This window comes from Haliotis asinina, chromosome 9, assembly GCF_037392515.1.
Source record: "Haliotis asinina isolate JCU_RB_2024 chromosome 9, JCU_Hal_asi_v2, whole genome shotgun sequence".
In the NCBI taxonomy this organism is placed as follows: Eukaryota; Metazoa; Mollusca; class Gastropoda; order Lepetellida; family Haliotidae; genus Haliotis; species Haliotis asinina.
The window spans coordinates 58,354,874-58,371,277 of record NC_090288.1 but is presented as its reverse complement, the minus strand read 5'-3'; the positions used below and the strand labels follow the sequence as shown (position 1 = coordinate 58,371,277).

At 40.2% G+C, this 16,404-nt stretch overlaps 2 protein-coding genes across 2 annotated transcripts in view; one reads left to right on the top strand and one right to left on the bottom strand.

Moving 5' to 3' along the window:
• Positions 1-995: 995 nt before the first annotated feature.
• Positions 996-7,983, bottom strand: LOC137296253 (inter-alpha-trypsin inhibitor heavy chain H3-like). The gene is made up of 6 exons (XM_067828001.1): positions 7,761-7,983; positions 6,339-6,411; positions 4,630-4,680; positions 3,400-3,513; positions 2,459-2,920; positions 996-1,735 (listed from the first exon to the last, which is right to left on the bottom strand). Exons 1-6 carry the CDS (start codon positions 7,824-7,826, stop codon positions 1,473-1,475), a joined length of 1,029 nt encoding a protein of 342 aa, XP_067684102.1. The 5' UTR covers positions 7,827-7,983; the 3' UTR covers positions 996-1,472.
• A 4,726-nt stretch (positions 7,984-12,709) lies between these two features.
• LOC137296250 (kelch-like protein 12) overlaps positions 12,710-16,404 on the top strand; it is a 43,268-nt gene continuing 39,573 nt past the window's right edge. The window contains exon 1 of the mRNA XM_067827996.1: positions 12,710-12,795. The gene's annotated coding sequence lies outside the window, so the exon portion shown is untranslated. The remainder of the gene's footprint in view (positions 12,796-16,404) is intronic.

The window sequence follows — 16,404 nt, the reverse complement described above, 5'->3', positions numbered from 1 at the left end:
AATAAACTTATTTATCAAATGGTGAGTCTTAACAATGCATCTATTCATGTGTAATAGAACCCTATCTGATGAAACCGTCGAGGAGATGACAGATTGCTCAAAGACATGGTTGTCAACACGTACTTTAGGGAATGACCCATCCATTCACACAAGATATTATTGAGAAGTATGACGTCTTCCGAGCCGAAAATAACGCGCTATGAATATATTTATTGTCCCTTTGGGCACAATCGGAAGAGCTTGGGAGTGCTTTGAGGACGTTAACATTAAAGTGATTTTGTTACCTGTCAGTACAATCAGAATAGCCCTTTCATAACTGTGTTTACCTCGGAAGTACAGATTTAGTTCATAGTAATGTGGGAAGCTAAACTGGCACTGTTTATAGCAAGGGTTTATAGGTTTGGTATATATGTGAGGTAAATGTGATTTAATTTGGCTATATAGGTTGTTGTGCTTATATAACGACGACATCTCCATATGTATCTTTGTGTATGTCGTGGTTGGATTTCTGTGTTTGTGTCTGTGTGTGTTTGTGTGTGTGTGTGTGTCTGTCTGTCTGTCTGTATCTGTGTATGTGTGTGTGTGTGTGTGTGTGTGTGTGTGTGTGTGTGTGTGTCTGTGTGTGTCTGTGTGACTTCACTGTTGTCTCTGTGTTCCTGACTGTCTCTGCTTTTATGTGGCTGTTTTATCTGTGCGTGTGTCTGTCTCCGAAATCAGCACCATTTATGTTATCCTCTGTAGTCGGAACACCAGCTAGGGAAACAACATATACCATACATTAAAACCACTCCTTATAACACAGTGTGGGTACTCATACCGCCGAAATCCATCCCTTCCACCAGACACTTGGCTGGCTGTAACTGGAGCGAGCGAGTGAGTGAGCGACTTGGGTTTAACGCCCCTTTTCATAGTGAGGGGAAGGCCCAAAGCGTTCCATATTTTACACCCAGTCTATGACACAATTTATCAGTCACACTGCAAAGACAAAACGTATATAAGAAACATAATTATGTTTATTATGATTCCACGCTCGCTACGACATTGCGAACGTAATACACTTGTACCATTATTGACGTAATACATGCAGACGTCGTTGATAATGTTGATAACTGATTAGCTCCATGTTCATGGTGTCAGTCACTGGATTATCTGGTCTAGACATATAATTTAAGTATTACCAAATGCAGCTCTAACCTGTATACACACAATTAAACCTTCGCATTCATGATAAGTCACTACTGAGATTCGGTAATCAAAACTAATGTATTGGGAACAATACTGTCAAGGTTCGCAGGGTTTCACTGTTCGAGGAATGGGCACAGCCAAGCGTTCGATATTGACTGCTAAAAGGTGTATTCAAGTCAATCAGTGTTACTAAATGGCACAGTCACTATCTAACGTAAAATGATCGTCACATTACGCTTGTTTTGTGGATCGAACTCCCTACACGGACTTGAAACCTATATCGGCGTTCACTGAAACCTGATGATCTCTGTGTCGCGGAGCTGTGGTACCATGTAGTCAATGTAGTTGCCGTCAACAATGTTATCCCCACCACGTCGTAGACGCCAGCAGGTCACATTTCTTCCCGTTCCATGGTTCATACGTTCCGTCAGTGTGGCCATGGTATAAGTTGGCGTGCTGGAAAAGGGGGAGTCAACTGCGAGTTTCCCCTTCATCTTTCCGTTCTTAACTTGCATGTTGACGAGACGAACAATTTTGTGGACAAACTGGCCTGTTGACAAAAAAATCCGAAAAAACCTTATGTACACTATTCACTCGATGAAATTGAGTATGCAAATTCTTCTTGCTGAAAGTTCGTTTGATCACGCCAAACCGTATTCTGGGTTCCATTCTCAACCTGTGTTAAGTACTAATGTAATAGCTGAAAACAGACCACTGAGCGAATGAGAAACAGATCTATATGACCTTACTCAAGACCCGTAAAAAATCGAGGTAGCATTGGTATTCCTGCCGGTGGCTAGTGAGTGAATTTCAGCAATATGACGACAGGGCACAACAGAAATGGCCTTCACACACTGTACCCACCCGCTCCTTCTGCGTGACGAATGAATGCTTTAACCACTAGCTATAGACTACCCCACCGGCCCCACGACCAGTCTTATCGTATGGTTGATAAATGTCATCAAATACCTCGTGCATAGATCGGTGCTCATGATGTCTTTCCCGACTGATGACATCCGATAATACTGATCGCTGTCACATAGCTTCTTTAGTGGAAAAAGGAAATAATGTCCAAGAGAATTAACACTTGTTATATGACTTGAATGTGAAATGATCCACTAGAAAAGAAATACCTTTAAAGAACTTGTATAATGGTTAAATTATGAAGGTTTTGGGATGACTTTTATTTCGCAGTGAAAACATGGAAACTGATCGAAATTGAAAAACAAGTATCATTGTTAATGTTTCATAGAAATCATATATTACGCATTACCCAAGAGTCCATGACATGGTGCAGTGAGCCCCGTAGAATCAGCAATGTAAAACCCGAGGTAAGCGAACTCCGTATTTTGTGACGTGACAGCGTGGTTTCGGGACGTCCCGTCGTGAGATGACGGGTTCATATGACCATGAACAATCTCTGACATGGATTCCCCAACATTATTTGCTGGCTCTTCGAGCGAGTCATCATGCTCCACCGACATGGCGTGACGTCTAATGACCAACGTTACGTTCTTGTTCCTGAAGGTCACGGCCAAAAGGTTTCGGCCAACGATGACCCGATTGCCGTACAAAAGGAAGGCTGCCATGTCGGACCAGGTGAACGGGTAGTTATTAACCTGGACCCCTCTCCTCGTGGCGAAGATTCTCACATTATTACGTATAATGGCTACTGACCCCAGGTACGTCTTGCGAGTTTCGTTTCGTTCAATTATTTTTGCGTTGACGAAAAGAGCTGAAATAAAACAAAAAGGTAAAGGAAAGTTCTTGTTTAGGTCACCATCTCACTAGCAATAGCTGCACTCTCAAACCATTGAATGTAATATTAAGGCTGAGCTGCGCTGAGCTCTCCGGACCCTGGGGATGACATGGTTGATGACCCGCGATGGTAAACGGCGAGGGATATCCCGGGAGGTCCGAACGAAGTTCGGCAGTTGGGCGCTGGCCATGAAATAAACACGAAGATACATCCCCCCGTGTTATCGTATATATAGAACAATACGATACTCCCCATTGTTCTCGGTGTCTCCAGATCGGGTGAGTGCCTGGGTTCCCCACATACCCAATGGGTACTAGTTGCAATATTGTAATCTAAAAATCCTAATACAAATAGCATAAGTGTGCAGTTCCTACCACCATGGAGGTAAAAGCCTGGTACAGATACAATATGGTCCCAGAATAATCCAGCTCACTCCACCATGGTAACATACTCACAAAGGTTTTGGTGCTGAAGGAGGCGGAGCACTTCTCCCTGTTGCCCGCCGACATGGAAGCACAACGGGTACTCGTCAGTCCCATGCACGTCAACTATGAAGTCCGGGTCGCCATCTGCAAGGCAGTACAGATACTACATATATCATTATACCCATCCCTCTATCCTTCCATCCACCCATCCTTTCATCCATCCATATACCCACCCTTCCACTCACCCTTCCACTCATCCATCCATCTACTTCATCTATAATCATCTATCCGTCTGTCCATGTTTGAAACGCCAGACATATTCAGTAACGGGTGTCACCATCTTCTGCATCCTATCTTCTGGTGTACATTCCTTCATCATATAGGATGATGCATTCTGCCAGCTGACAGAACATACACATGCTGCACAATCGGTTTGTTTCACCGGATTAACAGAACGATGTCTGCAGTCGCGTACCTGTCATTAGGCATTTAGGCACGAGTCTACACTTATTCTTGTCGGCATTTGTTGCACATGTATATGTTATGGACATGTTGTTTTCGAGGGTAGCCTCCCATGGTAGGGAGGATGGATGAACTCTCATGCTACTTTGATGCAAATATGTTTAGCACTTCAAAACCTCCTCACAATACAGACTTTCTTTCTTGTTGATCAGCATCATTGTCATTTGTTCAAATTATGTCTATATATATATATATATAAAGTAATTAGGAGCTAGCATACCAGCATTCAGTGTGTATTCACAACACCAAATCCAACGATTGGCTTTCGCCGATATAACTAGTACCAGTCATATCTCTTTCCTTTTAGCATATAATTTGTATACTGACTTCTGGTAAACTCCCACCCACAAGATAATGCATGGATTTATTGCGAATGCACTCCACACCCATTGGCAGTGTATTTTACAGACGCTTGAATAAGTCTCCACATTTACTATCAAATCATTACATGAAGATATCACAACTTTTTCTAATCTCATGAAGACTCAGACACCCATCCCTCTCCGCACGCGCCCGCACGCACTCATACACAGGCGTGCGCGCGAACGCACATACACACACAGAGAGAATACTGAGATCAAGAACAGACATTTATACACATTTTAAGGAAAGCTAAGGGCACACACCTCGCACCATCACCATGGACAAAGTGCCTTTTAAGAACTACTGTACACCAGATCACACTTAATAAACAGAGACTGCTTTTTGTAAATCGGTATTGATCATATTTCAACTTACCTACACCATACCTCATTGCATTTCCCAGTCGCTTTATGTGGCGTTGAAATGCTGCAAAGTGTATTTTTGGTCATTTAAAACAAAAAAAATAAATACAAAAAAATAATCAATTGTAATTTATTTGAATCTGAATATAATAAATGAACCATGTAGAGTCACCAAAGGACATACAATCCGTTCAACACGTTTTATGGATCGTGAGATTTGAAGGGGTGCCGGTGTAGGGGGAGGAAGGTGAGGATAGGGGGTGTTGGGGAGTTGTGAGGGGTGAGGGGGAGGGAATAAAGAGAGAATTCAGAGTTCGTCAATGTGTGAAGCCTATTTTTGGAGTCCTCCCCCCGCGATATTGCTAAAATATCACCACAAGCGGCGTGAAAACTCACTCACTTATGTGGTCATACAGACGTCAATATTTAATTAGGTTTAAGAATTTATTACCTTAGGCCATATCTTTCCTACCCTGATAAGAGCAATAAGTTACTTTTAACTTCCGCTGTACCGATCTGATCAACTACTGTTAGCGTCCACATAGGTCCTACAATATTCGCTCTATAATGATATTAGCACATGGTACTGCCTTGGTAGGGTACTGTAGGGTACTGTAGGGTACTGTAGGGTACTCTCAGGCAAAGTGCGCTTACACCATCCCTAGAGATTTTGTGCTTGTCATCTTGAATCTAACCCAGCAAGTGAGCGGATGGGCGAATGTATTTTATAACAGATGTCTTATAAAAATAATGTCTTTCAAATCTAATCTATTTCATAAAAAATGTAAAATTTTAGATCACTAGCAGACAGTCATTTAGATTCATTTACTTAAAATTCGGTTTGGTTACGTCTATGGAAACCGTTTTACGATAAATGTAGACAAAGAAATATGCAAGTGATATCTTGTGAGTCAGTGAAATGGGTGTTAAGATGCTGTTCGCAAAGTTCCAGCAATATCACGGCGGGGGCACCAGCAATATCACGGCGGGGGACACCAGCAATATCACGGCGGGGGACACCAGCAATGGGCCTAACAAAGCCTACATGAAAGAAATGGAACCCAGGTCTTCGGCTCCTCCACCGCCTTGGATCAGAAGAATCAGTTTATTTTTTTCGTGTGTGAGTGTATGCGTGTGTGCGTGCGTGCGTGCGTGCGTGGTAGGCGTGGGAGGGGGGTGGGGGGAGCGGGTAAGTAAAGTTGCACAAATACAAAGAGCAATTTTGTACGACTTGATCATTTGCGAGCTTTATATCCGAAAACCTATTCAGTTATACATATCAGTCTGGTCAGTCGCTGGTTGTCTGATCAGTCGCTGATTGTCCGGTCAGTCGCTGGTTGTCTGATCAGTCGCTGATTGTCCGGTCAGTCGCTGGTTGTCTGATCAGTCGCTGATTGTCTGATCAGTCGCTGGTTGTCTGATCAGTCGCTGGTTGTCTGGTTAGTCGCTGGTTGTCTGGTCAGTCGCTGGTTGTCTGGTCTCAGTAGAATATTATTCTTTCTATTATCATTATATTCAGATCACTCTGATCTTGCATAGTGCGGATTATATATGGTCAGGCAAAACCATTAAAGTTCTATTGTTATTATTTATTATTATTGAAGTGTATGAATAAAGGAAGAGAAATGGATTGGAACAGTGTGTTTCGACTGATAGCTTTCTAATCTTATCGGCTGTTTGATTTTCGGGTGATGCTTGCATACTGTGTGGTGGCTATTTTACCTTTTCCGCTCAATGGTGCTTGAAACTGAAAAAGGAAGGGAAATCCCCTCTTGTCCTCTGCATTTTCATTGGTCTGGAAGACGAAATACGTAACGAGGAAATCAATTCCGAAAGGATTGTAAAAAGAATATATAGGGTCATATTTCATATGTTTCAAGAAGTACAAACTGTACAATGTTAATATTTTCACATAGGACGAAACCCAGAAAACTGTAAGTTGCTTTGTGAATCTGTTTTAACACATATGTGTTAAAAACAATACGTCGCATTATGCGGATATATATGCATACATCTTATATATGAATTTAATTAAATATGTGTTATTGTTTCGTTGTGATATATATGATATGATATGATATGATATGATATGATATGATATGATATGATATGATACATATACGTGTTGATGAATGAACGCAATTCTAGTGGACGTAATACCAGTGTTTGGGTGAGTTTGGACTAACGCGCTTTCAACAGTAAATTTGTAACCGTGTGTGAATCTGATGATCACAAATGTATTAACTACGGTTATAGCGAACTCACAGGGACGACTTAATCGAATTATAACAAAAGTTCGTGATATGCATTTTGAGTAAAATAAACAAGTGTCCAGGCCAGTTCGTTATATCGGCCAGTTCGTTATAAGCGTGTTTGTTATTAACTGTAGTTTGTCGTTTTTCCAACTTTGAATCACAGGGTGTTGATGACAAGCCCAGAAACATCATATGCGCGAGTCTTAGGTTCGAATAAATGACCATAGCACCAGGGTCTGGGCCACTCGTGTCCGCAAAAGACTCACAATGACTCACAGCCCCGTAAACCAGCATTTGTTACTGCAATGCTAAAGCTCTAAATGAAGCAAGTCTATAGATTCCCTCAGGTTCTCAATTTGCCATCGTGCTGGGGCTCCTCTTCAATATGGATGGGTTTCGTTTGTTAAGTAACTATCAACATTATACATATTCATACACAAAGTGTTAGTCTAAGGAAATACCTTTTCCAATATATGAATATATGATAAACAGTCAACACAAAACATGATCGTGAAGTTAATGTGCAAAGCTTGAAAAGAATCCTGGAGCTCTGACACATTTGATGGCAGTGTACTTCGACCAAACACTCAAAGATTATCATAAATCCACACAGACATTAACCATCCCGATATCCAGAGGAGGGTCATTAACTGTTGTATAGTAGAGGGTTGTACCAGCTTAGTAATAATTTAATAAACACCCAACAAAAACCTGTAGGCACGATGATTCATGTTCACAATAATTCACAGACTTGTGCAACCAAACTACCACTTGACAGATACGCAAACGAAATTCGCAAGACATTGGTCGATACAATTCCGATTATTATTAAAAAGCTTTCTAATCAACGTTACATTTAGATAAACTGAAGAAAGCATTAAAGATTTACCCGCCCCGTTGAGGAACAGACCAAGTCGACTAGTAGAACGAAGCACATCAGTTTCCAGACCGCCATCTTGTCAATACAGGCGGAGTCGGTGTCTGTTTCAATGTTATCAGCATCCTCACTGTTGTCGATTTCACACGCCTCGGTGTCGATTTCAAAACATGGTTATCCCCACAGGAGTGTAAATGGCTGTCTAGACTGCATTCCCCAGGGTGAAAGAAACCATATAACTGAAGATTGTATTTGATCAAAGTGTGCAAGCTGGAAAGAGTCGCTGAAACACTGCAACTTTTTGATCGAAAGCACATCGGCGATATCTGTAAACTACATGTTCAGTTACATCCCTATTTCTAACTGTTTGCAGCAACCACCAAACGTGGGCGTTTACATTCTCTTGTGCTGCAGTACATGAATTGGCATAAAATTTGGTTTATGTGTGTTGATTAATGCCGTACTCAGCAATATTCCAGTTATGTGACGGCGACATGTAAATACTCTTGTCAGACCAGACAATCCAGTGATCAACACCATGCACGTGATCCGGTTAGTGCTTTCTGACGATAAGTATGGGTTGCTGAAGACTAATTCTATGCCGGATCTTCGCGGGTCACATAAGAAAGAAAGTGAGAGACTGCATGAAGAAACTAAACGAGTGCGTGAGTGAGTGAGTGAGTGAAAGTGTGTTAGGTCTAATACCTCTCTGAAACACCATGATAGTTTAAATAGGGAAAAATACCGGTGGTATGCATGCATACCGTCATGTTTTGTGATGTCCCCAAACACAAGTACGACGCCGGTGAAGATAACATAATTATCCAAAATATTTTAGATTTGAACCAACGATTCGAGAAAATAAACGATAGATACGGAAGCAATTCATCACAGACTAATGCATCGCTAGTGCTCCTAAAACTTCAAACCGACAGATTACTCTCAGTAACGGCTTTTCACGTGCCGCACAACCTTAACAGGGCCCCTCAAAACAAAATACGAACCTGAGCAAATGCTATATCATAATCACATTCATACGTTGCAATATCGCAGATGTTATAGTGTATAGTGCTTCGCTGTTTTGTAATACAGTCAGTACGTCGTAATTTACTTCGCCCATCACCTTTCTACACACACCAGAGACAACCGATGTGATGCAGGTCCAATTATTGCATAAAATATCAGCCCAGTCTGCGGTTTGAACATTTACAGTCAGCTCTGCTATCCAGTACGTTGTCTACACCGGATTCTTTCTTCAGTCTCGCTGAGAGCCGGTTCAGACAGATTTCAGTGTATACGGTATATTGAGATTATTACATACGTGGCTGTTGACTTGGTTCTGCAGAACAGGTTTATGCAGACTGCAAATTTTGAAACAGGTTCTCGCAGAACACAGCGAATGTCAACAATACTAAGATCGACCCTGAAAATGTCCTGCATGTGTAGACTGCTTTCATCTAGCAACATAGCATGACTATTACAAAAGGTGATCAAACTTGATCTCGCTTCGCGGATAATAATTGTGACATACACTCTCAACCAAAGGGGATTTATGTACATATGTTGTAGATATATTAGTTTTCATTTCCTTCCCCTCTGTCTTTGGGCAAAACAACTTATAGTATATCTTGACGCCCTGAACATCTTTAAAGTGGTATCTAGTCCTATAGTTGCTTAGATAGATGGACACTTGTCTCTGTACCTCTGTACCTCACAACATGATATAACACAATCAGAGACGACTTTGGCTTCACTCTGTTCTTATCATTGCTCTGGCATATTATCTGGCAGAGACACATCATGATGTTGTGATGATGACATAGGACATAGAGCAAACCATTTTAACAGCTTAATCCAGGAATATCACCTTTTTAGGAGCGAGCAAGTGAGTGAGTTGAGTTTTACGCCGCACTCAGCAATATTACAGCTAGATGGCGGCGGTCTGTAAATAATCGAGTCTGTACCAGACAATCCAGTGATCAACAACATGAGCATCGATCTGCGCAATTGGGAACCGATGACATGCGTCTGACCACCCGATCCCGTTAGTCGCCTCTTACGACAAGCTGAATCGCCTTTTATGGCAAGCATGGGTTGCTGAAGGCCTATTCTACCCCGGGACCTTCACGGGTCACCTTTTTAGGAATAACCGAATATGACTTTTCATCTTAGAAGGGCGGAATGCTATTATTTTTCACCTCGTTTTCCTATGTATGGCAAGAGTCTGTGATTGAAGGCAATGCGCTTCTGTCCATGAAGTACGTCAGCTGCATGTCGTTTGATAAAGTGTTCCAACCAACGGAACAGAATCTGCCCTCCAGTCACTGTATAAGCGACATGCCCTGTAGTGACCAATATATCAAGATGATGACAGGTTAGGGGTCACCATTGTGTCCCCTAGTACATTGTAGAATTAGGCGTTGGCGCATACATACGCCAACGGTTTTAACCTGCATGCAGTCCAGCAGAGGTGACTGGTGATCTTCACGTGGCATATCACTGTTGATCATTTTTTCGAGAATTTTCTTGCATCTGTAATTGGTCATGGATTTTCTGGGTCAGTTCACAGACTACTGGCTGAAAATTGTAAACCTGAAATGTTCATGTCATACTCCAGTCATCTAACAAGGGGGATAACTGAACGAACAGCTTTGCTTTGAATGAAATCTATGTGGTGATGCATTCTCAAAACATCCATTATTATTGTATCAACATTGATTCAATCCGACATATCTCCACATTTCGACAATCGTACATTGAAAGTACAGTTCCCCTACTTTTTCTAACAGTATAGGTTGGGGAGGAAACCGTGTGTAACACGGGGCAAATTAGAAATTGTGAAACGTTGGCACAACATGTATTTATTCATTGACATATTGACAAAATATCAGTCTTTAAAAAATACCAATGTCCTTAACTCTTTTTGTCCAGTATATATACGAGCGTAGAGCTATAACTGCCAGTTTCCTAGCTTCCATCTCCGCAGGGAGATGACCAAATTACAAACAGGCCACATAGAATTCAATTCCCATGCATGTGGAATCAATAAACACCAGACATACAAATGTACACACTGCAACATGACAACCATGCCTTATATTACCAGCAACACTCGGGTGCTCTAGACTTCACTGGATACTAACACACATCCAACACTCCACAAACACCGCTTAGTCCACTAAGTAACCTTCAAACCCTCGCAAACCTTCGAGGTCGTGGATGTACATTTGTAATAAAAAAATGACCGTTTAGGTCGCTTGTATATGCCAGAAATACCAACCAAACCGTCCCACAGTTCATTCCCTACCACCTCCAGCAAATTTCAAAATTCATACAAATTTAATCATGCAACCCCAACACTAGTAACAGGCTAACAGACCCTTCACGTTGCCAAATATTTCGGTCAAATCAACCCTCTTCCGATTAAAACTAAATTACCTAGCGGCCCCGCCTGCATGATACGCACTATGCAGAAAAGCGCACGTTAAATCTCCAAATCATCATCATCATCATCATCATCATCATATCATCATCATTATCTGATGGAGGTGTAGGCAAGGTCATACTCTGAAACGTGTTCCAGCAAGATTATGTTTACATAACACAGATAGGAGTAAGGACGATGTACATGATTAGGGTTCAATGATGGAAGCCAGTGGTGATGACATACACATGATTGGATGAAGGTTAAGGATGACGTACATGATAGGCAAGATGATAAGGATGTACACGGGTAGATTCGCTATATATTGTGTAAACGCTAATGAATTCCATTGATGGAATGTACACAGATAGATGGGATCAATTTATCAACAAGTCCCAGGGACTTGGTAGGTACGCTCCTTGGTCACGGTTGATTGCTGGTTTCTGTCTCCGGATCCCGATGGCCTCTTGTAGTTTCCTTTGGCGCCAGTTTTTGTTGTTGGTAGATAGTATCCCAGTGTCCTCCCATCGAATTGAATGTGTATGTCAACACCATTGGCTTCCATTTTTAATCCCCAATCATGTACATGTACCCTTATGTGTATTATGTCAACATAATCTTACCATTGGCTTCCATCATTGTTATCATAACTGTCGGCTTCCTATCAGTGCTTGTTTAAACTGGCTTCCAGCTTTTGTTAATTCATTCCACTTGTTACTTGTTGTTGTTTACCTGTACATATAAATTAATATAGCTCTGTACCCCATTCTCATTCACCTGATGAAGGAGTAAGCATTAACTCTCATAATAAAGAAGCTGATATCCATAAAAGTCTTCATTCTCATATCTGCTTGCATTATCAGACTTCCAACTTCTAAATATGCAACTGAAACAAGTAGATGTAGGCTAAGGCTCATGCAGTGAACTAGTGTTGGACCACAGACGTATTATTTTCAGCAACGCAAGCCCCGTCTGTGGTGTTCCTCAAATATAGCAGGTGACACCCATAAATTTATATATGTGTATACCGTACTCTGGACGTATATGTGTAACTGTAAGCTCTACTGTATATGCTTTTAGAACTTTGGATCGAAGTTTTCTGGTCTTTTCGTTATATCAGGGATACTCTATAACTCTCTATATAGGCTCGATGGTTATATTTAGTGTTTTGAAAGGTGTGATTTGGGACACAAGAGTAACAGATTAGAAATGAAACTTACTTCTGTTTTATTTCTTTTTTTAAACATGTTTGTTTGCAGCGTCTCATTTGGACGTGATACCTAGGCTTAATTGCCTTCGCGAATGTGCCTTGCATCAAATCTATCTCGTTCGAAAGTGCATGAAGATTATTCATTATCATTCAAAATATTTTTTTTGAAATGATATTAAATGCCAGTCTTAAGCTCACAATCGTCTAATCATGATCAATGTAATCCTTTAACTGTAACCATGCAAGAAACAAATACCTAATGCATTCGATGTCATTCACGACATTGTTTTCGCTGTCGGCACTCTACATTTCCACCTCCCCGAGTAGAAGAGTTTATGCGGAAGTGGCTGCGACACCACTATGACGGCACGTCATTTGTAAACATAGCCAGTGCATCGTTCATTCAGAGTCAGGTAACCAGGAAATAGTTGCGTGTATTTTTCTTGTTTTATGTAGAAAGTACTAATCTTGGTACATTCTTGTTCGTTGTAGAGACTGACACTGGAGTAATATCGTTGGTGATTTATAATTGTATTTTCATTTTTTATCGATGGATAGGGTGTCGCATTTGTCTTTATATGTGTAAATTTGTAACATCGAACGATTTAGTTGATTCAAAGTTCTACAGTGCATGCAGAATAATATCAAATTGTGTTTGACACAGTGCAAATGCCCATTCTGTTTTAAAATACCTCGTGAAGAAAGATAAACGTAACTTTATCCAGTAGTATATTTGGTACACGCTTTATTTTCAGAGGCCATTTAAATCTAATTTATTATGATCTCCCATTCCCCTGTGCTCTAGAATTATTCTCAAAACACAACAATTACTCGAGGACTGACAAAAATAACTAAAAGCCCCCAAATGAAGTACAATAAATGTGGTTGAACCATTTAGCATGTTTAGTGTTACCTCTCATAATCTGTGGGAGAAAGAATATGGGGGAATGAAAAGAACTTTTTCCAAATATTTCAGTAATTGGTGTTGCTGAAACCGTAACAGTAGTACAGGCACTAGGCAGTATATACACCACCATTCGTGTATCCACATTTTGTCATTGTCATCAAACATGTCAAAGGAAACAGCCAATCAAAATCGTTTGCATTTTGTATTCACGAAATATTTGGTTTAAAATACTTATTTGGGGAACAATGATCTCGATACATTTTCATCAGATCCTGTAGTTCTCCATCTTGGTTATAGTGGCATTTGAAAATTTGAGATTAGAAATTGTTATTGATTTAGAAAATTACATGCCCTGCCTTACTAGTACTAGTGGCACCTTACAATTAAAAAAAAGAACAGTGTGAGTATATAAAGAGTTGCTAGTATTAATACATTACAAAACAATGGCTATACAATAACATCACAGGTGAAATGTCGCTGGAAATAGATATTGTTTCATTATCTCTTGTAGTGAGTGAGTGAGTTTAGTTTTACGCCGCACTTAGCAATATTCTAGCTATATGGCAGTAGTCTGTAAATAATCGTGTCTGGACCACACAGTAGTGATCATCAACATGAGCATCGATCTGCGCAATAGACCTTCTGCCAAAATGATCGAACTAGAGTTACCTCCCTTTTGACCGGACATCTACGGTATCCAAGGTAAACAAACATAGATGACAGCCGATCGTTTACTTGTTTGACAGTTGCTCAATTACAGAAATATCTACGCGAAAGGGGAATTTCAGTCACTGGCTACAATAGAGAAGGATTATTACAGTTAGCTAATGCTGCAAAATGCTTAAATGTAACTGAAGATCCCGACTTATTGCACACGCACGACGATTTCACCGAAAAGCTTCGTAACCGTGGAGTTCCATCTTCGGTGACAGACCCATTTACAGCAGACGGCTACAGTCAAGATTTTTCCAACATGCCATCTTTTGGACTTATTGATATTTTCAATTATCTTCTCTGCTCGAGATCTGACTACGATGGGAAGAAACTGAAGAGCTATAAGTCATTTGAGGACTACAGGTACGAATTATTGCTAAAAATATTTCTCCTGTAATGAATTCTTTTGGATTTTGTAAACGACATTACATTTACTTAAAACATGTAAATATTTTTTAATATACCATCCATTGTAATAACGATTTTTTTTTTATAGAAAGTTTTTGGGGAAATGTGACAGAGTGATCAATCAATTTACATTTTACTTTCAGACTATTCTATGATGGCCATGTGGAAATGTTGGAGATAAACAACCTTTCCGATGACAGCCAGGTTTGTCTCTTCAGGGCTAAGGTTAAACCTACCCAGAGGGATAAGACATACCTTAATCAAAGATGCTACCAGCTTTTTATTGTTATGGACAAGGTTGAGGGATACGTGAAAATGGCCTATTGTCATTGCATTGGAGGGTAAGTATTTGAATATTACATTTAGTAAAGATGAGAATGGATTTAGGCCTATATCTGAATAAAGGCAAATGAATACATTGACTGAAATCTTTTGAGCAAAATCTATTCACAAATTGTTGAAATTATCAACAGGTAAGAGAGGATAAAACTTAAATAAAAATGAGTGTTATGTGTTAATATATTGTATTTTTGATTAAACAAATTAATATATATTTTTATAGATCTGATGGAGCATGCCGTCACATTGGAGCAGCGCTATATGCTATAGAGAATGTTGAGCCAGCATCTTGCACTGATGGAGGTAATCAGTGGATGAAGCGACCTCGTTTACATGATGCAGCTGTCCCTGTCAAGAATCTGACTGTCCTCAAGGCAAGATATGGCACAACACTTGTTATCAACAATGTGTCTCCAGATGTTGACTCATATGATCCACGGGCGCCTGAAGACCGTACCTCATATACACAGAAACAGAAGCGAGACTTTGGTCTACAGCTAAGCAAGGTGTGTTCATTAAACAAAATTACTGTATTCTTTTTAGTATCTTATTAAGATATACTACATAACATGACATGACACAAAATATTACAGACAAAAATTTATTGATTAAAGTTACATTTAGGTGTCACTTGCACTACAACAGTGTATGGAATAGGCACCCTGTTACATGGTGCAAATTTGGGGTGGCTGCATTTTTAGTACATTTTATACACTGACTAGCAGTCTCATAGTCACAGTGATCAACTTATGGTTTGATTGATTTCCTCTGTTTCAGTTATCTCCAGATGTTCAGGCTCTAGACATACTTCTCTATCCAGAAGATCTGATATCGATGAAGACAAGTGATCAGAAATCAATCACAGATTTATCCATACAATCAAAAGCACAGTGTTATGTATCAGATCACAAGGATAAATTTGTTAACTGTGAGTCCTTGGGTGAACTTGAAACTATCTGTGATGACTTTTACAGTAAACTCACTTACACTGAACAGGATTGCAAGGACATTGCAATGTGCACTCTAGGCCAGTCTTATAATGACACATGGTATGAACAAAGAGCTGGAAGGTTAACTGCTTCCAACTTCAAACAAGCATGCTCATATGTTGAGAAAGAAAAGCAACCCTCTATGTCATTCCTGAAATATATCATGTGTGAGGACAGAAGTGAAGCTAAAGATAATTGTGAACCACTTATGTGGGGTAGAAAGAAGGAGCCAGTTGCTCGACACATGTACACTCGACTTGTACGCTCTTGCCACAAGTCTCTAAAGGTTCGTGAACATGGCCTGTTCATAAACCCATCATATCCTGCTTTAGGATGCAGTGTTGATGGTGTTGTTACATGTAAATGCCATGCTGACAGAGTATTGGAAATAAAGTGTCCATACTCACTGAGGAATAAACATCCTAAAGAGGTTGCTAAGATGAAATATTGTAAGCAGGTTGATAACAGTGAAGATTGGGTGATGACCAGTGACTGCCCATATTATCATCAGACTCAGGGCCAACTTGGTCTTTATGGTTTTAAGTATGGTGAATTGGTGATTATGACTAATCAAGGCATTGTTGTGGTCAAAACTGAATTTGATGAAACATTTTTTAGCCAGATGATTAAGAAGCTGTACCTGTTTCATAAGAAAGAAGTCTTAC

Excerpts from the sequence above, each read along its gene's own strand:
- LOC137296253 (XM_067828001.1), bottom strand. The coding sequence starts at position 7,826 with ATGGCGGTCTGGAAACTGATGTGCTTCGTTCTACTAGTCGACTTGGTC. Across the intron at positions 6,412-7,760 it reads TCTGTTCCTCAACGGGGCGG|ACCAATGAAAATGCAGAGGA; the intron begins GTAAATCTTTAA and ends TTCGTCTTCCAG. Across the intron at positions 3,514-4,629 it reads TGCAATGAGGTATGGTGTAG|ATGGCGACCCGGACTTCATA; the intron begins GTAAGTTGAAAT and ends ACTGCCTTGCAG.